Here is a 25,060-nt window from a genome sequence, read left to right as displayed (position 1 = left end):
CTTCTGGGGCTTTTGCTGCCCCTCCCTCTATGCAATCCCTTTTTTGGGTTTTCCTAGGCTAGGCTCCTCCTCTTTATGGTTGCTATGTTGGCTCCTACTGCAGCCTCAAAGCTCTGCATCGTCATCTGACTTCTACCTAGCATGTGCTTTCTTCCCCCGTGCCGCCTTGTGCCCAACAAAGGAATTTCTCCTACTGTTTTACCCCCCCCCCCCATAATCTTAGCTACTGGGTTGTCCCTATGGGAGATTGGAAAGCTGATTCTTCCAGCCCACTCAGGGATCAAGTCCCTTCAGCAGAGGGTGAAGCTATGGCCTGGGGAGGCTATGATGCTACAGCTTCCTAGTTATACTAGGAAGGTCCCTTGTCAACTAGGCTTAATGTCTGATTCCATTTGCTCCCTTTATTAATAATTAACTACCCGTGCTAAGAAAATAATTAAGGTTGGTGGGGGAAACAATGGGCTAAAGGGGCCTGTATGGTTGCATGCCAAGTGGAAAATATAAACTTAAGTAGACTGTGAAAGTTTATATATAGTATTTATATGTATATATGTATATATGCATATGTGTGTATATATATACATAAATAAGTTAACCTTGTAGAATAACTACTAGAAAATGTGCAAAAATATAAACAGATGGAGCCAAAGCCAATAGATTAATTAAAATGAAGTATTAAAGATATATCTAAAGAAGTCAAGAAATGGTAACAGAGTTACAAAAAAACAGAGGATAGAATCAGAAAAAGAAGCTAAAATCATAGGGGCCAAACAGACTTTATCAATGAACACATTAAATGTTAATGATCTGAACTAGGAGTATTCACACAGGAGTTTGCAGCTAAGGTCTGTGGGCCAAATTCGGAGACACTCATTTTTTACATGTTTTCCAAAGTTGCTGTCATGCTACAACTGCATATTTAAGTAGTAGCAACAGTGGATTGTACGGCCTACAAGGCCTATAGTATTTACTATCTAAACCTTTAAAGGAAAGATCTGTTCATCCTTGACCCAACTATTCCTATTAAAAGGACAAGATTTAAAGAGTGGGGGAAAAAAACAAGACTGTTAAAGGGAAACATTCAAAATATAAAGAAACAGTATAAATAAATGCATAAGAAAAAAATATACTACACGAACAGTGTAATAAGGCTTGGCTTGCTTATTTTGCATCAAATAAAAAGAGTATTCCCAGAAGTAAAGAGAGACATGAAACAAAAAAGGAACAGATTTAATGGAAAAATATGATAATCATAGCAGGAAAATTTTATACCATTTCTCTCAGTGTTTTTATAAAATAACTAGATGAAAGATAAATAATTGAAGATAAGAAGATATGAATAACTACATACTACCACAGTCATATTAGGAAATATTTATAACATGTTTCTCAATAATCTGTGAAACCACTAAATACAAATAAATAGTTAGAAATATAGAAAATATGAAAAACGCTAATAACTCACTTTAATCTAATTGATGTTTACAGCACAATATCCATCAAGGATCAAGATTAATATAGTATATTATCTAACCACAGTCAAATTATATTGAAAATTAATAATAAATTATCTGGACATTAAATAACATGTTTTAAAATAATATATGAATCAAAGACAAAATCACTTGGACATTACAAAGTATTTGGTTGAATGACAAAAGTGTATACAGCTAAAGCAGTGTTTTTAGGGCAACATAAATTTAAGTACTTATATTAGAAAGATAGAAAAAAAAGAAAGAAAAATAGAAAGGGCTTAAATCATCCACTTAAAGTTCCATTTTAGAAAGCTAAGGTAAGAAGTTAAACCCAAAGTAAGTAAAAGGAAGAGAATAATAAAGAGCAGAGGTGACTGGAAGAGTAAAAAGGGAGAGAGTACAAACCACCGGTGTCAGGAATTAAGGGGAGGTTATCACCACAGATCAACAGACATTAAAAGCATAATGAGAGGCTGGTGAACAAATAAACCAACAAATGCAACAATTTAGATGAAATAAAAATTTCTATTAAAAAACAACTTTACAAAAATGATACAAGATACAGGAAATCCGAAAACTCCTATATAGCTTTTAAATGATATTTTGACATCAAAAAATTTTCCATAGGTTTTTTAACCATTTTTTCCAAAAGTAAAGGATGAAGGGTTTCTGCCTGACCTGTGGTGGCACAGTAGATAAAGCATCCACCTGGAATGCAGAGGTCACCGGTTCGAAACCTTGGGCTTGCCTGGTCAAGGCGCATACGGGAGTTGATGCTTCCTGTTCCTCCTCCCCTAGCACGCATGCGCTCTCTCTCTCTCTCTCCCTTCTCTAAAATGAATAAAATCTTAAAAATAAAAAAGAAGAAAAATGAATGGTTTCTGCCCATCATGTTTTATGAAGCAGCATAATCCTTTTTAAAATAATCCTGAAAAAGGCTTTACAAAAGAAAGAATTACAAATCAATTTACCTCATGAAAATTCTTAACCAAATATTAGAAAATTAATATAATAAAAAGATAACACAAGTATCAATTAGGATTTCTCTTAGAAATTTAATTTAGTTCAGTATTTAAAATTCATTTTATCAATCCATCATGTTATTAAAACAATGGAGAAAATTATATAATCTCAATAGGTACACATAAAACATTGGACAAAATTTAACAACCATTTGTGATAAAAACTCAGTAAATTATAAGTAGTAGAGAACTTTTACTAACTGATATAGGACATATATGAGAAAGGATATATCATACTTAATGGTAAAATACTGATTTGTTTCCCACTGAGATCAAGAAAATGCCCTGAATGACTACTTTCACCACCTGTTCTATATCATACTGGACTTCCTAGCCATTGCAATAAACGAGGCAAAAGAAATCAAAGTTGTAAAAATAAGAAAATAAGTAAAATTTTTACTATTTGCATATGATGAAATACAGTGCATGGCAAAAGTAGGTTTACAGTTGTGAGTATGCAAAACAGCTTATTCCAAATAACTGTTAACCTACTTTTGCCTAACCCTGTATTTTAAAGTACATTCCCGAGGGCTCTAAGAGACTATTACTAGAACTAATAAATTTATCAGTGTCACAGGAGACAAGATTAATGTGTAAAACTCAATTGTATGTTTATGTACTCGCAGCAAACAATTGGAAAATGGAATGAGATCAATTGCATTTACAGTAGTGCCAAGGAACATGAGCAAATGACTCTAACAGAGTCCAAGAGTTCTACCCTGAAAACCACAAAGAATTGCGAGAGAGATACAGGTTCATAGATTGGAAGACTCAAAGACACAGGGTGTAATCAAGTTTTTAAACATTTTCTCTTTGAAAGACATAGTAAGATAGCAGAAAGCACACTTGGAGAAAGTAATTGCAACACATTTATCAAACTGTTGTCCAGAATAGTTAAAGAATCTTTTCTGTGTAATCAGTTGAAACAACAATAAATAAAAGAACATGAAGATAGATACTGGGGAAGAGATTTCAACAGACACTCACTATGTAAGATAGGTGACTGGTCAATAAGGGCATGAAAAGATGAGGCCCTGGCTGGTTGGCTCAGTGGTAGAGCATCAGCCTGGCGTGCAGAAGTCCCGGGTTCGATTCCCGGCCAGGGCATACAGGAGAAGCGCCCATCTGCTTCTCCACCCCTCCTCCTCTCCTTCCTCTCTGTCTCTCTCTTCCCCTCCCGCAGCCGAGGCTCCACTGGAGCAAAGATGGCCTGGGCGCTGGGGATGGCTCCTTGGCCTCTGCCCCAGGCGCTAGAGTGGCTCTGGTTTCAACAGAGCGACGCCCCGGAGGGGCAGAGCGTCGCCCCCTGGTGGGCGTGCCGGGTGGATCCCTGTCGGGCGCATGCGGGAGTCTGTCTGACTGTCTCTCCCCATTTCCGGCTCTAGAAAAATACAGAAAAAAAAAAAAAAGATGTACAATATATTCATCAGGAAAAAACAGTATGAAGACATATCACCATTACAGCTATTAGATTGCCTAAAATTAAAAGGACTGAATATTGAGAACCAGCTTGAACTCTTTTACATTCCTACTTTTGGTAGCAACTTTGGAAACAACTTAGAAATTCCTGAAAGAACAACAGCAGCATGCACTTAGCATACCAGCCAGCTATTCCTCCCTAAGTATTTCCTTAGAGAAACAAAACTGTATATCAACACAGAGACTTTTACACAGACGCATTTAGCAGCTTTTTTCTTGTTTAGCCCAAAACTGAACACAACTCAAAGTTCATCAATATGTGAATAATTGAAATGTGGCCTATATATATACTATGTAAATCTACTCTGCCCTAAAAAGACTGAATTATTGAGAAGATGCTACAATATCTCTTGGATGAATATTGCAATCATTATGCTGAGTGAAGGAAGTCAGACCAAAAAGAGTACTTACTGAATAATTTCATTCATATAAAATGTTAGAATGTGCAAACTACTACATTATGACAGAGAACAGGTTCCTTGTTGTCTGAGTCAAGGCAGGGAAAGGGAAGGAGAAGGGTGTTATGGGGAGAACAGATTACAAAGGGATATGAGGGACTTTTTGGAGATAATAGAAAATATTATTCATAGTTTATGTATACTAGTAGCTTAATCTCTGTATGGTCAACAGCTCACTGCTGTTTGAAGTTGTCTTCCAGAGATCTTATACTTTAGGGAGGCAAGAAAGATCACTAAAGCTTTGGGAGAGTTATCCTACTCTATATATTTTGGCTACCCATAGCCATCCAGGTGAAAACAAATTCTGTTACCGTTGTTTTATCCTAGAACTCCACTGTTAGGAATTTTAAAGCATTTTTTCTTTTACTTTTGAGAAGCACAATAATGTAATTTATCTGGAATTATTAAAGGTAGTACTGTAGCTCAAATCTAGATCTCTGGGATATCTTCTTTAGATGTTTACCTTGTTTGAAACTAAACTCAGATTTTGTTAAGTACAAACAAGTTCTAAGCAAATAATTAAACAGTTTATGTTAGGCCTGATGTATATATTTCTGTCTCCTTCCTCCCTTTGTATCTTCCTCCCATCACCTGCCTCCCCGGGCTTCCTTGCTGCTGCTCCCCAGATACCAAAGATCTTAGTTTGAGAATGAAATGAAAGTGAATGAATCTCATGTCCTGAAAACCCCTTTTCACTTAAAATTTAACAATTCTCATCTATTCACTTAATTTTACTTTATCTTCTTGATAATACCTCACAAACCAACTTCTGTTAAATCGTTACCAGCTGCCATCAACAAAATCGATCAATCACAAGGTTTTGAGAAGTTTAACTGAGATATTTATGAAAAAAACTTTTTCAGCCCTGGCCGGTTGGCTCAGCGGTAGAGCGTTGGCCTAGCGTGCGGAGGACCCGGGTTCGATTCCCGGCCAGGGCACACAGGAGAAGCGCCCATTTGCTTCTCCACCCCTCCGCCGCGCCTTCCTCTCTGTCTCTCTCTTCCCCTCCCGCAGCCAAGGCTCCATTGGAGCAAGGATGGCCCGGGCGCTGGGGATGGCTCTGTGGCCTCTGCCTCAGGCGCTAGAATGGCTCTGATTGTGGCAGACTGACGCCCCAAGATGGGCAGAGCATCGCCCCCTGGTGGACAGAGCTTCGCCCCTGGTGGGCGTGCCTGGTGGATCCCGGTCGGGCGCATGCGGGAGTCTGACTGTCTCTCCGTTTCCAGCTTCAGAAAAATGCAAAAAAAAAAGAAAAAAAAAAACTTTTTCAATTTTGAGATGCTATACAAATGCTGTTTTGTTAGTTTATATAGATTCTGGTATAAAATGAGAGACACTCTTCATAAAATGGGCTGAGAGACACTCTTCCATCCCTGGTGGAATGTAGTACTTATCCCTGAAAGAATAGGAAGCCACAAAACATAACACCTTGAAAAATCAATGTGTACTTGCAGATTTGGTAGGGAGTTAATACATTTTTATCTCCTAGTGTGCCAGATTAACCTCTCAATTTTAATGATATAACATGAGAATCCAAATAAACCTCTTCATTGTGAGTAATTGTTTTAAGCATATGCTTTCATACTCTCGGGATTCTGTCAAAATTACAAACGATGACTTGATTTTTGTTCCCCAAGTGAATTCAATGAATATTTATTGAGTACTACATGTAAGCCAGAAATGAAGGAGACAAAGATGAATAAGATAAACACACCAAAAAAGCAATGCCTACACACATTATAATCCAACTGTTGAAAGCCACAGATTAAGAGCAAACCTTGAAAGTATCATGAGAAAAAAATGATGCATTACATACAAGAGAACCGGGATTTGATTTTTAGCTTACTCAGAAACAAGAGGCAGAATAGCAACATTTTTAAATTGTGAAAAAATTAAAGCCTTTTAATCCAGAATTTTAAGTAAAACGTATAACTTTTATGAACAAAGTCTAAATAAAGATGTTTTTACATAAAAGAATCTATCAGCAATACAACTGAGCTACAAGGAATCTTAAAGGAAGTGCTTCATGCTGAAGGGAAATGAAACCAGATGTTTGAGCATCTTTTCAAATGTTTATTGGGCATTGAGTTTGCTTTTTGTGAGTTAACAATTCATGTTGTTTGCATTAATTTGTATTCTCCTGATTCTAATAAGATTGAGAAATTTTGAATTTATTAACCAGTTAATTTGCTCTTTTATGAATTGATAATTCTTATCTTTTACCCAGTTTTCTGTTAAATTTCTTAGCATTTTGAAGAACTTCCCTTTTACTGTCTAAATAAAAACCCTGTATCTGTAGTGTAGTCAGTTGTCTTTAAACTTTATAGACTGTTGCCAAAAATGTTTAATCCTACTTAGTGAAATATATCTATGTCTGTCTTTATTTTCTAGTTATCCTACCTTATGAGAAAGTATTATGAGTCCATAAAACATACTGCTCACAAAAATAAGGGGATATTTCAAAATGAATATGAAGTGATAAAAAAAGAAACATTTGATCTTTTTTGTTAAACAAGAACATCAGAAAAGCAATCAAGTCAAAGAAAGTTCAATTATGCAGATGAGATGCAAAACCAACTTTTTATTTCATTGGTGAAAACCCACTATACAAAAGACTTAAAGTACTGGAGTATCTGCACGTTTCTTGATCCCCTAATTTTTTGACCATGTACAAACAGCCACATGTATATAGGATCCTAAAATTAATTTTACTGTTTCTGTTTCTTAATAGTTGCTCTTAATTCATCTGCTTTTGTTTGTATTTTCATGAAGGACACTACTTTTTGTCTTTATTTTGTGCCTTGGACATCTTTGCATATCTGATAAAAACTATCAGTCAGCCTTTTCCCCAGAACAGTGTAAACACCCAGCAGTAACCTTTGCATATATAATCAGAAGCTTTGTGAACTTTTAACTGTAGTCCCTGTGTAAGCTTCTCAATTTCATTTCAGAGAAATAATTCCTACTTAAATTCATCCTATTCTTTTGTTTTTTCATTAAAGTGACATGGTAAGTGTTGACCCATGTTCATTACTTTGGTTAACTATTGCCCAAACACAGAGGCTTCAAGTAGTTTATATATTTTAAAATATAGTGCCAGTTCTATATGTAGGGCTGGCCCAGAGAAAGTTTATTGTTATGTCCAACATTGTAATTCTTTAAATCAACTATAGAGACCTAAAGTACTGTGCTTGCTTCTAGAGCTCATTGCCATTTAAGGGCCTTGGACACAGTAAATATTTAACCTGGTTGAATACTCAAGAGTTTTTTTTTCCCACTAGGAATGATTCCATCAACTCTTTTTTTATATTTTTTATTTTTTTAAAAATCTTTTTTTTCTTAAAATTCTATTTAGGAAATGAAATTTAACAGGGTGACATTAATCAATAAGAGTACATAGGTTTCAGGTGAACTTTTCTATAGCATTTGAACTGGTGATTATGTTGTATACCCATCACCCAAAGTCAAATCATTTTCTATCACCTTTTATTTGTCCCTCTTTACACCCTTCCCCCCCAGCTCTTCCCTTTATCTCCCTTCTCTGTACCTTCCTCCCCCTGTTAACCACTTCACTTTTATCTATGTCCGTGAATCTCAGTTTTATATCCCACCTATGTGTGAAATCATACAGTTCTTGTTTTTTTCTGATTTACTTATTTCACTCAGTATAATGTTCTCGAGGTCCATTCATGTTGTCCTAAATGTCATTGGTCATCATTTCTTATGGCTGAGTAGTATTCCATTGTATATATATATACCACATCTTGTTTATCTATTCTTCTATTGAGGGACACTTTGGTTGTTTCCATGTCTTGACAACTGTGAATAATGCTACAGTGAACATGGTGGTGCATGTGCCTTTACTTACCAGTGTTTTTGAGCTTTGGGGGTAGATATCCAGTACGTAGAGGTATCACTGGATCATATGATAGTTCTATTCTTAATTTTTTGAGGAACCACTATATTTTCTTCCATAATGGTTGCGCTACTTTACATTCCCACTACCAGTGAATGAGGGTTCCATTTTGTCCACAGCCTCTCCAACACTTGTTATTACCTGTCTTGTTGATAATAGCCAATCTAACAGGTGTGATGTAGTATCGCATTGTAGTTTTGATTTGCATTTCTTGAATAGCTAGTGAAGATGAGTATCCTTTCTTATAGCTATTGGCCATTTGTATGTTCCTTTTGGGAGAAGTGTCTATTTAGGTTCTCTCCCCATTTTATAAACTGGATTGTTTGCTTGTTTGTTGCTGAGCTTTGTGAGTTCTTTGTATATGTTTGGATATTAACCCCTTATTGGAGCTGTTGTTTGCAAATATCTCCCATTTGGTTGGCTGCCTATTGGTTTTGTTGTCAGTTTCTTTTGCTGTGCAGAAGCTTTTTAGTTTGATATAGTCCCATTCATTTATTTTTGCCTTTACTTCCCTTGCCTTTGGGGTTAAATTTATAAATTGTTCTCTTTGGCCAAGGTTCATGAGCTTAACACGTATGTTTTCTTCTATGTAATTTATTGTTTCAGACCTTTTATTTAGGTCTTTGATCCATTTTGAATTGATATTTGTGCAGGGGACAAACTGTAGTCAAGTTTCATTTTTTTGCATGTGGCTTTCCATTTTCCCAGCATCACTTATTGAAGAGGCTTTCTTTTCTATATTGTGCATTTTTGGCTTCTTTGTTGAAGATGATTTGTCCATATATATTTGGTTTTATTTCTGGGCTCTTGAGTCTATTCCATTGGTCTGTATGTGGGTTTTTCTGCCAATACCATGCTGTTTTAATTTCTGTGGCTCTTTGGTATAATTTGAAGTGAGGGAGTGTGATACCTCTTTTTATTTTTTTTCCCTCAGGATTGCCTTGGCTATTTGTGGTTTCTTTATGGTTCCAAAAAAACCTGGTAATTTTTTGTTCTGTTTCTTTAAAAAATGGCATTAGGATTTTGATTGAGGTTGCATTAAATTTGTCAAATCTACCTTTCATCTTAACTGTTTGACCAAAGTAATTCAATGTCTTTCAATCTCTTTAGACACTAATATTCCAGGCCTTAAAATCTGTATTTTTCTAAAGTTAAAGAACCTATAGATTCCTCTCTTTAATATAATATAATTTCCATTTTTCCCCAGCCAATAAATTGATATAGTTTCTTCTTTTCTAAGGCATTCATTTGTGTGTGTGTGTGTGTGTGTGTGTGTGTGAGTGAGACAAAGACTGAGAGAGAGACAGATAGGGACAGACAGACAGGAAGGGAGAGAGATGAGAAGCATCAATTCTTCTTTGCTGCATCAGTTCTTCTTAGTTGTTCATTGATTGCTTTCTCATATGTGCCTTGACCAGGGGCCTTCAGCAGACCTAGTAACCCCTTGCTCAAGCCAGCGACCTTGGGTTCAAGCTGGTGAGCTGTACTCAAACCAGATGAGCCCACGCTCATCTAAGGCATTCTTAAGAACAAAACTGTCATTGCGTTTTTGTGTTTAAGTATATGTGAACTAGAGAAACAATGGATTTTTTCTTCTTTCTTGTCTGTTTATTCATAGTTTTGTTGCTGTAAGCTATGTTCAGTTTTCACAAAGCAATGGAATTTGGCATTACTGTCTAAGAACACAATTATTGAGTTCAGACAAAACTGGATTTTTATGCTTTTCACACTTAGTCATTTGTAATTTCTCTGAGCTCTTGATTTTTATTTTTATATTTTACACAAAATGTGATATAGATAAGTGTAATGTGTAAGTGTAATGCTCTACATAAAGAGTATTTTGGGCAAAAAAAAATCTTTTCAAACTGAGTTTTAATGATTAGTAACAACCTACATGTGAAAAAAATAGCTTTTCTTAATTCATATTCACTCAAAATTCTTTGGGTGTTTGAAGCAGATTGGTAATTGCTTATTGAAATTTCATTTCTCTTTGTTTTCTGTTGACATTTGTATCCATGGTTTTTCTATTTCTTTCTGCCTTTATGACAGTTTTCTGTTGGATTCTTTCTACTTATATCCTGTAAGACAAGTTATTCCTAACTGAGTAGACTTTCCATTGTACCTACATCATATCTTGATCATTTGCTGCACTTGGCTTTTGCTCATACTATTCTTTTGACTGAAATGGCTTTTTGCACTCACCTAAGTCCCATCTTTCTTTTAGGAATGTGTTGCCTTGAGGCTTATCTCAGCCTTTCATACAATTAAGACTTTTTTTTCTGATTGGTCTTAGATGAAATGAGAAACTGTATGTGAATTTAATTTTTAAACAATAAAATGTTGCATTTTTGATACTCAGTCAATATTTGATACTTAGAATATTACTGATATCAATTATTTTCATATATAACCCATATAAAGCTGACTCTGATGGTGCTCATTTTAAGAGATACTTAATAAGTTATATTGAGGTAAACTTAAATATAATAAAGTGCACATTTAAATTATCTAATCTGATATAGATTGTACATTTTGAAATTATTCCCACAATCACGATAATGCACAAACCCATCATCTTCAAAGTTTTTATGTCCCTTGTAGTCTTCCCTTTCCTCTTCTCCCCATCTCAGGCAACTACTGATTCTGTCGTGTAATTTTTCATTTGCTAGAATTCTATATAAATGGAATCATAGTTATAGTTTCTCATTTTCTCTATTTTTTGTATAACTTCTTTTATTCAGCATAATTATTTTGGATTCATGTTTTTCATGAACCCATAGTTTATTTATTTTTATTGCTATGTATCATTGTGTTTATATCCAGTTATTGATGAACATTGGAGATCTTTTCCCAGTTTTGCACTATTGTAAATAAAGTTATTTTTATGTAGGTCTTTGTGTAGACATTTACCTTTATTTTTTTTTAATTTTAATATTTAGTCTATATGAGAGGAGGGGAGATAGGCAAATGTCCTCTTGTGCCCTGACTGGGATCCACCAGGCAACCCCTGTCTGGAGTTGACAGTGGGACCAACCAAGTTATCCTCAGCTCCCGGGACTGATGCTTGAACCAGTCAAAACACTGGCTGTGAGAGGGGAAAGAGAGAGAAGGGGGAGAAGAGAGGGGAGAGAAACAGATGGTTACTTCTCATGTATACCCTGACTAGGGATCTAACCTGGAACAGGTACATACCAGGCTGGTGCTTTATCCACGGAGCCAACCATCCAGGCCCGACACTGACTTTTATTTTTCTTGGGAAAACACTTAGGAGTGAAATCACTCGATCATCTGGTGGGTATACATCTTTTCTGAGATTTCCAAACTGTATTCTAAGTTTTGCATTCCCATTCGTAGCAAATTAGAGTTTCAGTTGCTCTGTATTCTCTCCAGTACTTGTTATGGTTGGGCCTTTTCATTTTAGACATTTTAATAGATGAGTAGTGGTAGCTCATTGTGGCTTTAATTGGCATAGGTTTTAATACAGTTTAAGGGACAGTAGTTGAACATTATTTAATCATATACAATTACTTAATGGTAACAGATAAAATCAGAAGTAGTGTCAATAAAGCAGCATCAAACCCTTAAGTAAATAAACCTTATGCCCTGAGATGTATTTAGAACCTTGTTTCTTTGGTTTATGCTTTCCTAATTGTCAGTTACTGTTGTTTAAGAAAAAGAAACAATTTTTTAAAATTTGATTCACAACAAATTTATTTCTTTTTAATTTAATTTAATTTAATTTTTTTACAGAGACAGAGAGAGAGTCAGTGAGAGGGATAGACAGGGACAGACAGACAGGAATGAGGAGATGAGAAGCATTAATCATTAGTTTTTCATTGTGTGTTGCAACACCTTAATTGTTCATTGATTACTTTCTCATATGTGCCTTGACCGCAGACCTTCAGCAGATCGAGTAACCCCTTGCTCGAGCCAGCTATCTTGGGCTCAAGCTGATGAGCTTTTGCTCAAACCAGATGAGCCTTTGCTCAAGCTGGCGACCTCGGGGTCTCGAACCTGGGTCTTCCGCTCTATCCACTGTGCCACTGCCCGGTCAGACTTATTTCTTTTTAGAGAGGACTTATTTGTGATTATGAAGGACAAACATAATTTCAACTAAATTTTTTTTCTTAGAGGTTTTTTAAGATCTCTAGCCATTAGATTATTTTTTCTTTAACAAAAAAGAGCTATGACCTGAGATTTGATACATCATCACACAAAAAGCAGGAGAAAACTGTAACCCAGTACTGTTTTATATCAAATAAGGATTGACAACAGTGTTTCTTTGCATCTGTTCTGCCCACATAAGAAGCCAGCTTTATCATCTGGATGTGTCCTGGGGCTGAAACTTTTTATAAATATAAGAATTTTGCTTTTTTTTTTTTAATGGCAAGCAGAATATGGTATCCAGCTGTGGATTTGCTTATATATTGTGTTTGCGATTTTTTCCCTGGGCTTGTTTTATACAGTATATGGCAATATGTTGTCATACAAATTCCATGATTAATGCTTATTTATGAAATCTTGTGTAAATATCTTAGAACTTAGTCAAACAATGTGCAAGTTAAACATTTTTTTCTCTGAATATTGGAATGACAAACCCGAGGGAATAGTAGGTTGGACAGTTTATGTTCTTTATCTATAGAAACGTTTCATATGTAACATTTTCCTTTTACTAGTCTATGTTATATCATTCTTTTTCGCTTTATTTTGTTGGGAAGGAAATCCAGTTTCAGATAGAGTCCCCAGAGGAACAGACAATTTGAAAGTGGGACTCATTAAGGAAAAAGAATGTTAAGCATTCCATAAAACACTAGTCATATTTACTAAGATATATTTAATTTCTAATTTTACTTGTAACCTCTGTTAAGAGGCATTTCTCTGTGTTAGCTTTAGTTATATATTAAAAGAAATTATCCTATAATAACCTGTTATATTAGTATTATCATAGTAGCATTATTTTTCTATGAAAATGACAAATTGCTTATAATATATCACATTGTAACTATGACAGATTTCAATAGTGAATAAATTCATTATATCTGTTTTAAATTCAAATCATGATTAAAATGCTTAATATTAGAAATTTTTATATATGAATTTTTCTCTATCATCAGAATCCTAGTGTGCTGATGAAATATTCATGATGATATTTAATAATTACATATCATAGACTATATAGATCATGATATAATGGTATGATCAGTGACACAGAAATATTTTTCATATATTCCTGTTTCCCTGGACTTGTTTTAATTTTCTCACATTTAGTCAATTGTGATGAAACATTGAAAGACTTCTTTTTCATTTGTTTTCTTTTGCTCAGGTGCAGCTCTTATACGAGCTGACTGATACCATGAGTAAAGTGTGGAATAAGATTCAGAGAAGAGGCCATCTCAGTCCGTCTCCATCCTACCCGGAGGCCATGGCAGGACCTGCGCCCAGCTCTCCAGTTAGAAGCAGTGTCGGCACAGCTCCTCCAGATACCAGCACGTGCAGCCCATCTGCTGACATTGGAACTACTACTGAGGTAAGTGTGCCTAAGAAGTTCTGTTAGCAAATGAAGGGTGATATATACCACAGGTTTTTCCGTATGGGGATGGAGAATGAGGATTACCTCACCTCTGTAGGAGTTGGCAGATTCAGAAGGCCCACGAGGAGATGTGGTAGCAGTGGCTGTGCATTTACTGTTCCTTTTAGGTCCAAGTATGTTAATCAGTTTCAGTAGGTTCAGGACAGTGGGGGCACTGTGAAAAGGTAAAAACCAAGACGTGGTACAGGTATGCTTTCTCAGAAGTATGGAAGCCTAGAAGCTGAGTGAAAAGGAGGGTTATGCTCCCTCTTCCCCTGCCGTCTCTGCCTGTACTTCTTTTTTAAACCAGGATGTTATTGTTATCTTTAGATTAGTGGCTTTCAGTTCTTTCAGACCCATAGTCCTCTCCTTTTTCTGATCATAAAAGCCTTTTTTTTTTCATTTATACCCTAACCCTACCCAACATTCCGGTGCTCCTTTTTGATAACAAATATTTTATAATGCCTCCTTTACTATCCTGAAATGAAATTAAAAAATAACCTACCTATATATATGATTTCAAAAATATATTATATTTATATAAAATATGAAGAATAAAAGGAAAGTAAGATACAATAATATATATTTCAATATATAAATACTCTGGCATGACTTCCTTAGAAGACATAATGATGTTGTCAAGTACCTATAATTACTGTGAACGACTGATAGCAATGGACTTATTGCAGGTATGTATTAAATACTGTAAATGGTATTGTTGGTGGTGGCATTATTTTCGGAAATAGTGGCAAACTCTTGGTAAAGTTTCAAACAAAACACAATTTAGTCTTTCTTTCATTTCAGTAGTTGCATTTCTGGTATCTTAGTGTATAATAAAATCAAGCAGAAGTGCCAAAAAATTATATTTAGATTTAAAACAGAATTCAATTTTATGCCCAAATATTATAAACAGGATTTTCAGCTACCTGAATGTCTGTGACATAGTCCTCAGTTCTCAGGACTATCCAGTTTATCAAAGAACCTCTTGGTTTCCTATTTCCTAATCCTTAAAGGCCAGTAGGGACACCTAGTCATTTAGTCAACCCAAAACACCCTAATACATTTTCTAGTCTAGAGGGCTGAAGTTTAACCTCTGAGAAATAGTATAATAGAAATAGAAGTTATGTTTTTGTATAAAGTTATAATTTCCTCTGGAAACAAAGCTATTGGCAAAATACAAAGTGAAAAAAAGTCAAAGAAGTGTTTATTTTTTCTTAAAAATTATCAAAGGCAAATAAATTTTGTTCAAAGGGCAACTTTTTTATTTTTACTTCCTTTGAGGCTTTAACACGTTATAGTAGATCTGTTTGACCGCTGCACAAGCAACTTCTTTATCCCTGCTCATTCCAACTCTTAAGGAACACAATAACTCAAGTAATGGGATTACTTACCCACTGCCCCCTTTTGAGGCATAGGTATAGACTCTAGAAATGTGCCCTTATAAAGTCGGTGGTGTGATTCCCTTCTAGGGAAAAATCAGTGAATTCTTTCTTGGGGATTCCAGATGTTGATAGAGTACAAAAATTCCTGCAGTAAATAAAACAGTTTAACTTTGTTGAATTCTGTAGCATCCAAACTTACTTCACCACAGACCCTTTTGAAATAGTCCAGTGTTTTTCAAGCGCTGATCCGCATACCAGTCTGCCAGAAATTTCAATCTGGTCTACGAAAGAGTTAACTATGCTGACGTTGTCTGAAGGTTATAGATCCAATGATCTCAGTCAAACTTGCTTATGCTTAGGTTGATTTTGGCCTAAATGGTTCCTGAAATATGTAATTTTCTTTTCATCGGTTGTGAGTGAAAAAAGGTTGAAAACCACTGTAACCTATTCATTAATATTGTATAGAATGCATTTTGTGAAATCCTTTCATAGAGTAATGAAAACTTGAGGTGATATGTTAGTACACAAGGATAGAAAAGGTGAGATTAATAAATGAAGTTAAATCTTACAGACATTTCAGTGACAGAAAGGAGGGCAGAGGCAGTCCCCAGGTTATGAATGAGATAGGTTCTGTAGGTTATTTCTTAAGTTGAATTTGTATGTAAGTTGGAACAGGTACGTTTACCTATTAAATGAAACTTAGATATTTGTCTTAACATAGCATTTATTTTTACCTTTCTATGCATATAAATTCTTAAATATGTTCAAATACAACCTTAAACAATTTTGGATGATGCAGAAGATGATAGACATGTTGGAGAGGATGGGACTGATGTTAATCAGATTTGATTCTGTTGCTGGAGTCAGTTTCTTGAAGCAGGTATCAAGGGAGGTTTGTACGGAGCTTTTCTTTTTCTCATCATAAATGGCCCTGTAGCATCTCAGGTCTTCGTTAAATGTAGGGTAAACTTTTTGAACCTCTCTGTATCAGGATCTTGCTCCTCTAACTTTGTCATTCCTGATTCAATGAGACAAAAACCATCAACTAATTCTTGTAGAAAACGTTTTCTGTTCTGGAGTTTCTAGGACCATGTTTTTTTCCCCCCAAATGCTATCATCTGCTGCTCTACTTGCATAAGATCTTCATTGGTTAGTTCAGTGGGCGTAATCCTGGTCCCTACCGCCCACTAGTGGGTGTTCCAGCTTTCATGGTGGGCTGTAGCGGAGCAACCAAAGTATAAATAAAAAGATAGATTTAACTATAGTAGGTTGTTTTACAAAGATTTATTCCGCCAAACTTAGCGAAAATCTGACATAAAGTACTTGGTAAATAATTATTATTATATGCTTTAACTTGCTATCACTCTGCTTTATAAATTTTATAAAGTAAAGTTACTTCCCTACTTTATAAATCACCATTACTGTGGAACCGGTAGGCGGTTAGAAAATTTTACTACTAACAGAGATACAAAAGCGGGTGGTAGGTATAAAAATGTTGACTACCCTTGGGTTAGTTCTTTGCCGTGAGAATTGACTAACTCTATCAGGTCATTTTCAGACTTCCGACTCCAGTTGATTACCAAAAAGCCCTTACAACACTCTATTCACAAATATGAGTTGTACATAAGTCAGATGTTTATAACTCGGGAACTTAATATATCCCGTTAAACAATTTTTTTGCTAAATACTATATTTACTGGGATGTCAAGATGACTGTGACTTTTGGAAAGAAACATTATTAAGAAACATTGCAAGTCTAGAAAAGTCAGAATTCACAACGAATAGTTACTGCTGTTGGTCATACAGCGTGTCCGTAAAGTCATGGTGCATTTTTGACTGGTCACAGGAAAGCAACAAAAGATGATAGAAATGTGAAATCTGCACCAAATAAAAGGAAAACCCTCCCAGTTTCTGCAGGATGATGTGGCAGCATGTGTGCATGTGCAGATGATGATGTAACACCGTGTATACAGCGGAGCAGCCCATGGCCATGCCAGTCGAGATTTGGACAGTTCAGAGGAAAGTTCAGTGTGTTCTGTGGCTCGCTAAATTTGAATCCGTGACCAAAGTGCAACGTGAATATCGGTGCATTTATAACGAAGCGCCACCACATAGGAATAACATTACTCGGTGGGTAAGCAGTTGAAGGAAACCAGCAGTTTGGTGGAGAAACCCCGTTCTGGTAGGCCATCAGTCAGTGACGAGTGTATAGAGGCTATACGGGATGGCTACCTAAGGAGCCCTAAAAAATCTGTTTGTGAGCCCACATCGAACTGCACTGAATAGGTATGAAACTGGGAGAGTTTTCCTTTTATTTGGTGCAGATTTCACATTTCTATCATCTTTTGTTGCTTTCCTGTGACCGGTCAAAAGTGCACCATGACTTTACGGACACACTGTATATCTAGGTACTGCTGTTCACAAAAAGTACAGTATGAATGGTTCTGTCTAGAATTGTGTGGTGGTCGCATTACACAAAAGTATGTGATGGCCATGTTGTGAGGTGTAATGGAGATGAACATACCCAGCAATTAAGAGAAATGATTAACAAATTCATTCTATGAGGTCTGCATATTTTGCAGAGGAAGTAACATTTGATATGGATCTTTAAAAATGTTTGAGACATTAATAACAATTTTGTTTTAGTAATAAATTTAATAGACTTGAAGAGTGGTGTGTTCATTAGCCAAAGTGAGGAAGTTAAGAAAGGGAGAGATTAACAAAGGGAGATACTGTCTCAGTCACGTAAAGAGAAATTAATTCTGGTTTTATTAATAAGTTCCTATAATTAATTTAAAATCAGAATGTTGAGGATTCTTTTCTGACCAGGTTGTAAAGATAAATAATAAAAATGTGTCTAGGGGGTTTGTTAGTTTTATGTTAGCTATGGATCTAATGTTATCTGTGTGAAAAAGATCTGGAAGTGAAAGAATCTTAATGCAAAAATTCATTTATTAATTTTCCAGAAAGACTATAAAGCAGCTTACAGAAGGTAACAGAATTATGGGAAAAAGCAGCAAATATTTTCAAAATGTACTCTCTTGTTTACATAGTTTGTCAAGAAAAGAGGGGATTACTATTATTAGTCCAATATAGATTTGAAACCCCCAATCATATGAGAAGCTTATTTCCCGAGAAGTATCTTAAAATAAGTTGGCTGGTTTGTTTTCCATGAAGGGTAGGAAGATATTTTTGAAGACTGTTATGAAATGGCGATCGATGTTAAGGCACGATCTAACTTAACTTTACAACTTGAAGGAGGTATTCGTGTACTGAATACTTCATGTTTCTCTTCTTCTTCTCAACAAACTATTTATGTGGAGATCAGGTTTAACTATGTATGCATCTGAGTTTATATTTAACCTCTTTGAAAATTAGCCAGCAAATGATGACATCAGAAGATATAGTCATTATTTTCTCCTATGTGTATAAATGCTTTAACTGTGACTCAGTCTGTGGTTGTTTAATTCACCCAGAATTCAGAATTTGTGCCCAAGCTTTCATTTCTCATTTCCCTGTGTTTATAGTGTTGTTAGAACAGTGTGTGATGACTTTTGTAATTTTCAGTCCTTTTTAGTTCCAACATGGTAGGTATGTTATTGTGATCCTTTGAATTTGTATTTAAATTTTTTTTTAAATTTTAATGAATTTGACTGTATATTTAAATGTGTTCCTTACTGAATGGAAATAAAACCCTATTTTCAGTGGAGAAGATAATGAATGGGGCTTGGAGAATAATGGGGCGAGTATATACATATATTTTGTTTTAATCCATTCAAAAGCTTTTGTGACTGTTTGTATGTGGTATGCCTGGAAAGCTCCAGGATCCCTTTGCTCTTCTTGATAATTATGTCTTAAAACTGTTTTGATTATAAGAAGGCATTCCATGGGCAACACTATTATGAAAGTAACAGTATTTCTTTTGTGGTTAGTTAAAGCTGTGCTTCCCTATGGTTTTCATGTCATTTGCATATATAGAAAATGATGTATGTATCTGGAGTGATCAGAAAAAGCTCTAAGTCATTGAAAACTTCTTTCCCTCTACGCCTCTCCCAAGGGCCAAGAGAATCCATGTCTCAGCATAGTTGTGACACTTCTCATGGTGTCTCAGCACATTAGTTAGGAAGTTTAGAGTTATACTTCTTTGACTAATATATTCTTAGTATTTTATTATTACCCCAGTAATAGAGTATTGGTGAATTTAGTTAAAACTGTTTCAGTTAAATTGTTTTATAGTCATATCCCCCCTCCATTATAACAAAACAGTGTTATGACAGCATACGACTACTGTGGGAAATCGTTTTTGTAGTGTGTTGTATCTTCATCATGCCGCCAAGGCTAAGAAGAAAATGAAGAGTTAAACTGACCTGATATAATTTAATTGTTTAGCCCCAACAAGTGTTAGAGAACATGAGACATGAGTCATATGACTGACTGCTCAGCTACTCCCTGTCGTCCCTCTCATTCTCCGTCTCCTTGAACCACTTGTTTTTGTTTCCCTCTTCCCCCCTCATTAGCTCTGTATTTTCTTTCTAGTCATTTATTCATCTTCTTTTCTTAATTCTACTTTACTAAGTCATTTTTTTTTAGCTGTTTCTAATCCCCTTGGTGAGTCTTACAAGTGGGATAGGAGAGAGAAGCTGGTGATTTTTTTTCTTGTTTCCACCCCACTTTGTTGCCCCATATAGGAAACATCTGTGATACTTCTTTAGTCTGGTGAAGCCTCAAGTAGACTGGCCCTTTTGCTGAGGAAGCACCTCTTAACTCTTACCTGAGTCTGACACTTCTGTTTACCACCGTGGACTCAGTTCCCACTCATTAACCTGACTTTATGTTCCCTCTTCATTTCTGACACTTCGAGGTTTGCCTTCATTTATTTTAAGATTGGCTATTGTATTACTCAGAAAAAGATAGCATTCTTAAATCAGGCAGTTTTAAGAGAGCTTAACAAAGGTGTTAAGTAGGAAAGGAAACCGCAGGAGATGGTATCTGGATCTAGAAGTAGTGGGATGTTGTCGCTACAAATAGGCTTCAAGTCAGGCAGGGAGCGGTTATCAGAACAGGGAATAAATACCCTGACTTCATTTTCCTCTCTCAGTCCTATCTCCTGCCTCTGTTCCTTATTAGCTGAAACCAACCAGAAACCAGAGGACAAGAGTATTGGTATACATCGTTCATAGGTTACCCTCCGAGGCACAGGGGATAGAAAATAGTGGGGAGTAGATGTAGGTCAAAGGAAAGACATATAGCACTTTTGTGTATTAAAACAATTCTTATTGCCCTGGCCGGTTGGCTCAGCAGTAGAGTGTCAGCCCAGTATGTGGAAGTCCCGGATTCAGTTCCTGGCCAGGGCACACAGGAAAAGCACCCATCTGCTTCTCCACCCTTCCCCTCTCCTTTCTCTCTGTCTCTCTCTTCCCCACCACAGACAAGGCTCCATTGGAGCAAAGTTGGCACAGGCACTGAGAACAGCTCCATTGCCTCTGCCTCAGGCACTAGAATGGCTCTGGTTTCAACCAAGCAATGCCCCAAATGGGCAGAGCATCGCCCCCTGGTGGTCATGCCGGGTGGATCCTGGCTAGGTGCATGTGGGAGTCTGTCTGTCTGCCTCCCCCCAGCTTCTCACTTTGGAAAAATACTAAATAAATAAATACAACCCCCCCCCCCAATTCTTACTGTATTATATCCAAAATTTCTGTGCTTTGGTAGTAGAAAAGAAAAATGTTCATTTCAGTTTAGTTTGCCATGTTTCTTGATTAAAATTTCTTTAATATCATTGAGTACTAAGAACTGGTCCTTTGAATCCTGGTTTTTCTTACTTTACATATTATATTAGGTTCCCAATACCATTGTAGATTAAATTTTTTTTATTATTTTTTGTGTTTATGTGGTAAAGAGATAAAAGTGAAGTGGTTACCAGGAGGGAGGAGGTTGTGGGGGAAGAAGAGAGGGAGGGAGGAGGGAGGGGAGTAAAGAGGGACAAATATAGGGTGACAGGAAATGATTTGACTTTGATTAAAGGTACACAACATAATAAACTGTTCAAATGCTATAGAAATATTTACCTGGAGCCTATGCACTCTTATTGATCAGTGTCACCCCATTGAATTTAATTTGCTAAGTAAAATTAAAAAATAAATTTAAGAAAAATATATATGAGTACATATAATGAACTGATTTAACTATTTTTAAATGTACAATTCAGTGGCATTAAATATATTCACAGTGCTGTGTGACCATAACCACTATCCATTTCCAGAATGTTTTCATCATTTCAAATTAAAACTCTGTACTCATTATAACAGTGACTCTCCATCCTCTCAGTTTTCCCGTCCCTGTTCCTGGTAATATTATATTATATTTTCTGTCTCTGAATATGCCTATTCTGGGTCCCTCATATAAGAGAACTCATACAGCATTAGTCCTTTTGTGTCTGGCTTATTTCACTTAGGGCAATATTTTTAAGGTTCACTGATGTTGTGGCATATGTCAGAATTTTATTCCTGTCTCTGAATGAATAATATTTCATTGTATGTATATAGCATATTTTGTTTATCCATTGTTCTGTTGTTGGACATTTGGATTAGTTTTACCTTTTGGCTATAATGAATAATGCTGCTATGAACATTGGTGTACAGGGCTGATTAATTTTTAATGAAACAATTTAATCCTGAGGAAATTATATTCATTTTATGTGACTTGTATCTGACAAATCATTTCAAAACTAATGTAATACCGGTCATGCTATTTTAATTTCTTTTTACATGTTAAAATATGTTAGTAAATGAGGCATTTGCTAGAACTAGAGGGTGGAGGAAAGAAAGTGAATCCAGAATCTTTAAAGGCACTTTATTCAGTAGTGATTTTATGACTCAGAAGAGCACATTTCTTTCGTTTTAATGTGATTTGCTTAGTGCTAGTATGGAAGACCTAGAATTATAGTGACACTTAATTTATCCTTGAAGTGTTTAAGCATATTTCTAAGATTTGGCAGAGAATGTGGGTACTAAATGGGGGAAAATAGAAAATTAGAGTACTGTGTTTAGTTTCTATAGTAACCTTTCAAACAGAAAAATGTTAGTAATTTTCTCTAAGGTGTATTTTTTTTCCTTCTGGGGAAAATTAGCTAAATTTTATCTGCTATTTCCTGATTCCTTTCCATAGACTCTTTCTTAAGAATTTTCTTCTTCTGACTTTCATATAGTAACTTAGAAGAGTTTGACAAATGAGCAAAAAATTTTCTCTTAATTTTATCAATTGACAGCTATATAATTGAAAGGAATTGGTGGAAGATCATTTGACCACTTCCTTTTCTTACGTACTAGAAAATTGAAGCATGGTGAACTGAAGTGTCACACAAAGTAGAGATTGGACCAGATAATCTTAGCATGATTCTGACTTAATGGAATCTGTGGAGGAGACTTTGGAATGAGACAACTTGAGTTTTTATCTCTGCAAATTAATAAATAATCACATTATTTAACCTTTGTGTCATAGTTTCATCATCTGTAAAAATGGGAATAATGTTAATATCCATCTCGGTGTGTTAGTACGAATACTAATTGACTATGTACAGTTTCTCCATATACCCTGTGAACATGCCATCACTATTTAGTTATGTGTTCCTTAATTTCAATAACATTTTTGTTTTCTTTTTAGAAGTCTTTTCTCTTTTATAATAGATTTAGCTTTGATATTTGATTTTTTTTATTCTACTGAGAAGATTATATACTTTTTTTCCTCCTACATTCTGTTATTGTGGCTAATTACCTTAATTGATTTTCAAATATTAAGCTGATTTTGTATTTCTGGAATAAATCAAACTTGGTTGTTTTATATTTTCCTTTTTATATCTTGCTGGATTGTGTTTGCTTGTAATTTTTATTTAATATTTTAGTATCTATAAGTCATTAGTGAAACTGTTCTTTAACTTTTTTTTCTCATAAAATTTTGGCCATATTTTGGTATCAAGAATATGCTATCTTCATAAAATTAAATGTGATGTGTTCCCTCTTGTTTTATACTCTGGAAAAGTATGAAATGTGTGTGAAAATTCTCACAGTCACTATTCCCATGATAATCAAGAAGGTAATACTAACTGAAAAGGGAAATGTTGTAACATATATCTCATCCATATTGGAAGGGCTTAGTTTATACTGTGTTATTTGAATATATAAGAAATTTTAATTGAGAAGTGTATTAGAAAAGGGGAAATGAATGGTAAGGACTGGATGAACAAAGGACACTAATGTAATTATATATATAAAGAGAGTATAGGCAAGGATCTTGATCCTGTTCCCACCTCTAACACTGATATTTCTGTATCCCTAGAAAATGAACTTGATACTATTCATAAAGTAAAACTTGAAGATATAATAAAAATTTGAATCCCACTCCAGTGGCGTAATCTTTACAGGCGTCCCCAAACTATGGCCCGCAGGCCACATGCAGCCACCTGAAGCCATTTATCCGGCCCCCCACTGCACTTCCGGAAGGGGCACCTCTTTCATTGGTGGTCAGTGAAAGGAGCACTGTATGTGGCGGCCCTCCAATGGTCTGAGGGACAGTGAACTGGCCCCCTGTGTAAAAAGTTTGGGGATCCCTGCATAACACTAATAAACTTATTTGTTATAGATGCTAAATAAATGCAATCTATTTTGCTACTATAAAGGAGTTATTTTATATCCCAGTTAACTTTTTAATGTCATTTTTTAAATTGTGGTAAATATATATAACACAAAATTAACATTTTAACCACCTTTAAGTGTACCATTTATGGCATTAAGGACAACCATCACTCTCCCGTCAATCTCCAAAACGTTTTCATCATTCTTAACTGAAATTCTGTACCCATTATACAGTAACTCCCTATCTAAACACTAAGTCTTTCAACTGATGAACATAAGACATCCTTCCATCTATTTGCATGTTCTGTAATTATTTTGGCATTATTTCCTAGTTTTCAGCATACAGGTCTTTTACTTCCTTGATCAAGATAATTGCTAAGTGTTTCCATCTTTTTGATACTATCATAAAATAGCAAAAGATGAAATATTGACCCTCCTGTTCCTTTTATATTTTCCTATTAGTTGTACTTTTCATACCATTTGTTTTTCATTGTAAAAAAGTTTTATCAAACATTATAGGTTAGAAGTAAAATTGATTTAGACGGAGAGGCTTCCATTGACTTAGAAGTGAAGGTGTCAAACAATGATTATATTGTTCAATGCTATGCTGGATGTGGAGTATAAACTTTCTACCATCATGTGTCAATAATTGTTTTCTGTAGATAACACTTATTTAAGCAACTGGTATAGGACTTGTTGCAGAATACATTTTACACACATTTTAAAATGAATATATGGGTTTTAAATAATTTGGAAATATCACCTCATATTATGATTAAGTCTGATTCATTGCAGTGAAGGGAATAAAGATGTAGATGTTCATTAAACTACTACAAATATATTTTGATGTAAATACATAAAACTATGAATATGAGCTTAGTTTTTGTTTTTATGTCTTTGTTTTAAACATAATAATTTTATATTTTTATCAGATCTATTATATGAATTTTTTGAGTCTAATCCTACTGTTTGTTGTATCTTTAACTCTTTCTTATAATAGATTTCTTCCTTATGTGTTATTTTATTTTGGCAGTTCTTCTTTATTGGGACTTTTTCTGTGAGTTTCTTACATAGTGGTTATAACCTCAAATGGGATATTATCCGTTTGCCTCTCTGAGGGATTTTATGGTCA

At 35.3% G+C, this 25,060-nt stretch overlaps 1 protein-coding gene across 4 annotated transcripts in view; it reads left to right on the top strand.

Moving 5' to 3' along the window:
- The window catches only part of VPS13B (vacuolar protein sorting 13 homolog B), an 890,836-nt gene that overhangs the window by 451,847 nt on the left and 413,929 nt on the right, over nt 1-25,060 (top strand). For all 4 annotated transcript variants that reach the window (XM_066265974.1, XM_066265971.1, XM_066265975.1 and 1 more), the window contains exon 25: nt 13,674-13,877. In XM_066265974.1, the coding sequence (XP_066122071.1) occupies nt 13,674-13,877 (204 nt within the window). The remainder of the gene's footprint in view (nt 1-13,673; nt 13,878-25,060) is intronic.

This window comes from Saccopteryx bilineata, chromosome 3 (genome assembly GCF_036850765.1).
Source record: "Saccopteryx bilineata isolate mSacBil1 chromosome 3, mSacBil1_pri_phased_curated, whole genome shotgun sequence".
Classification (NCBI taxonomy): Eukaryota; Metazoa; Chordata; class Mammalia; order Chiroptera; family Emballonuridae; genus Saccopteryx; species Saccopteryx bilineata.
This window is presented reverse-complemented; position numbering and strand designations above follow the sequence as displayed.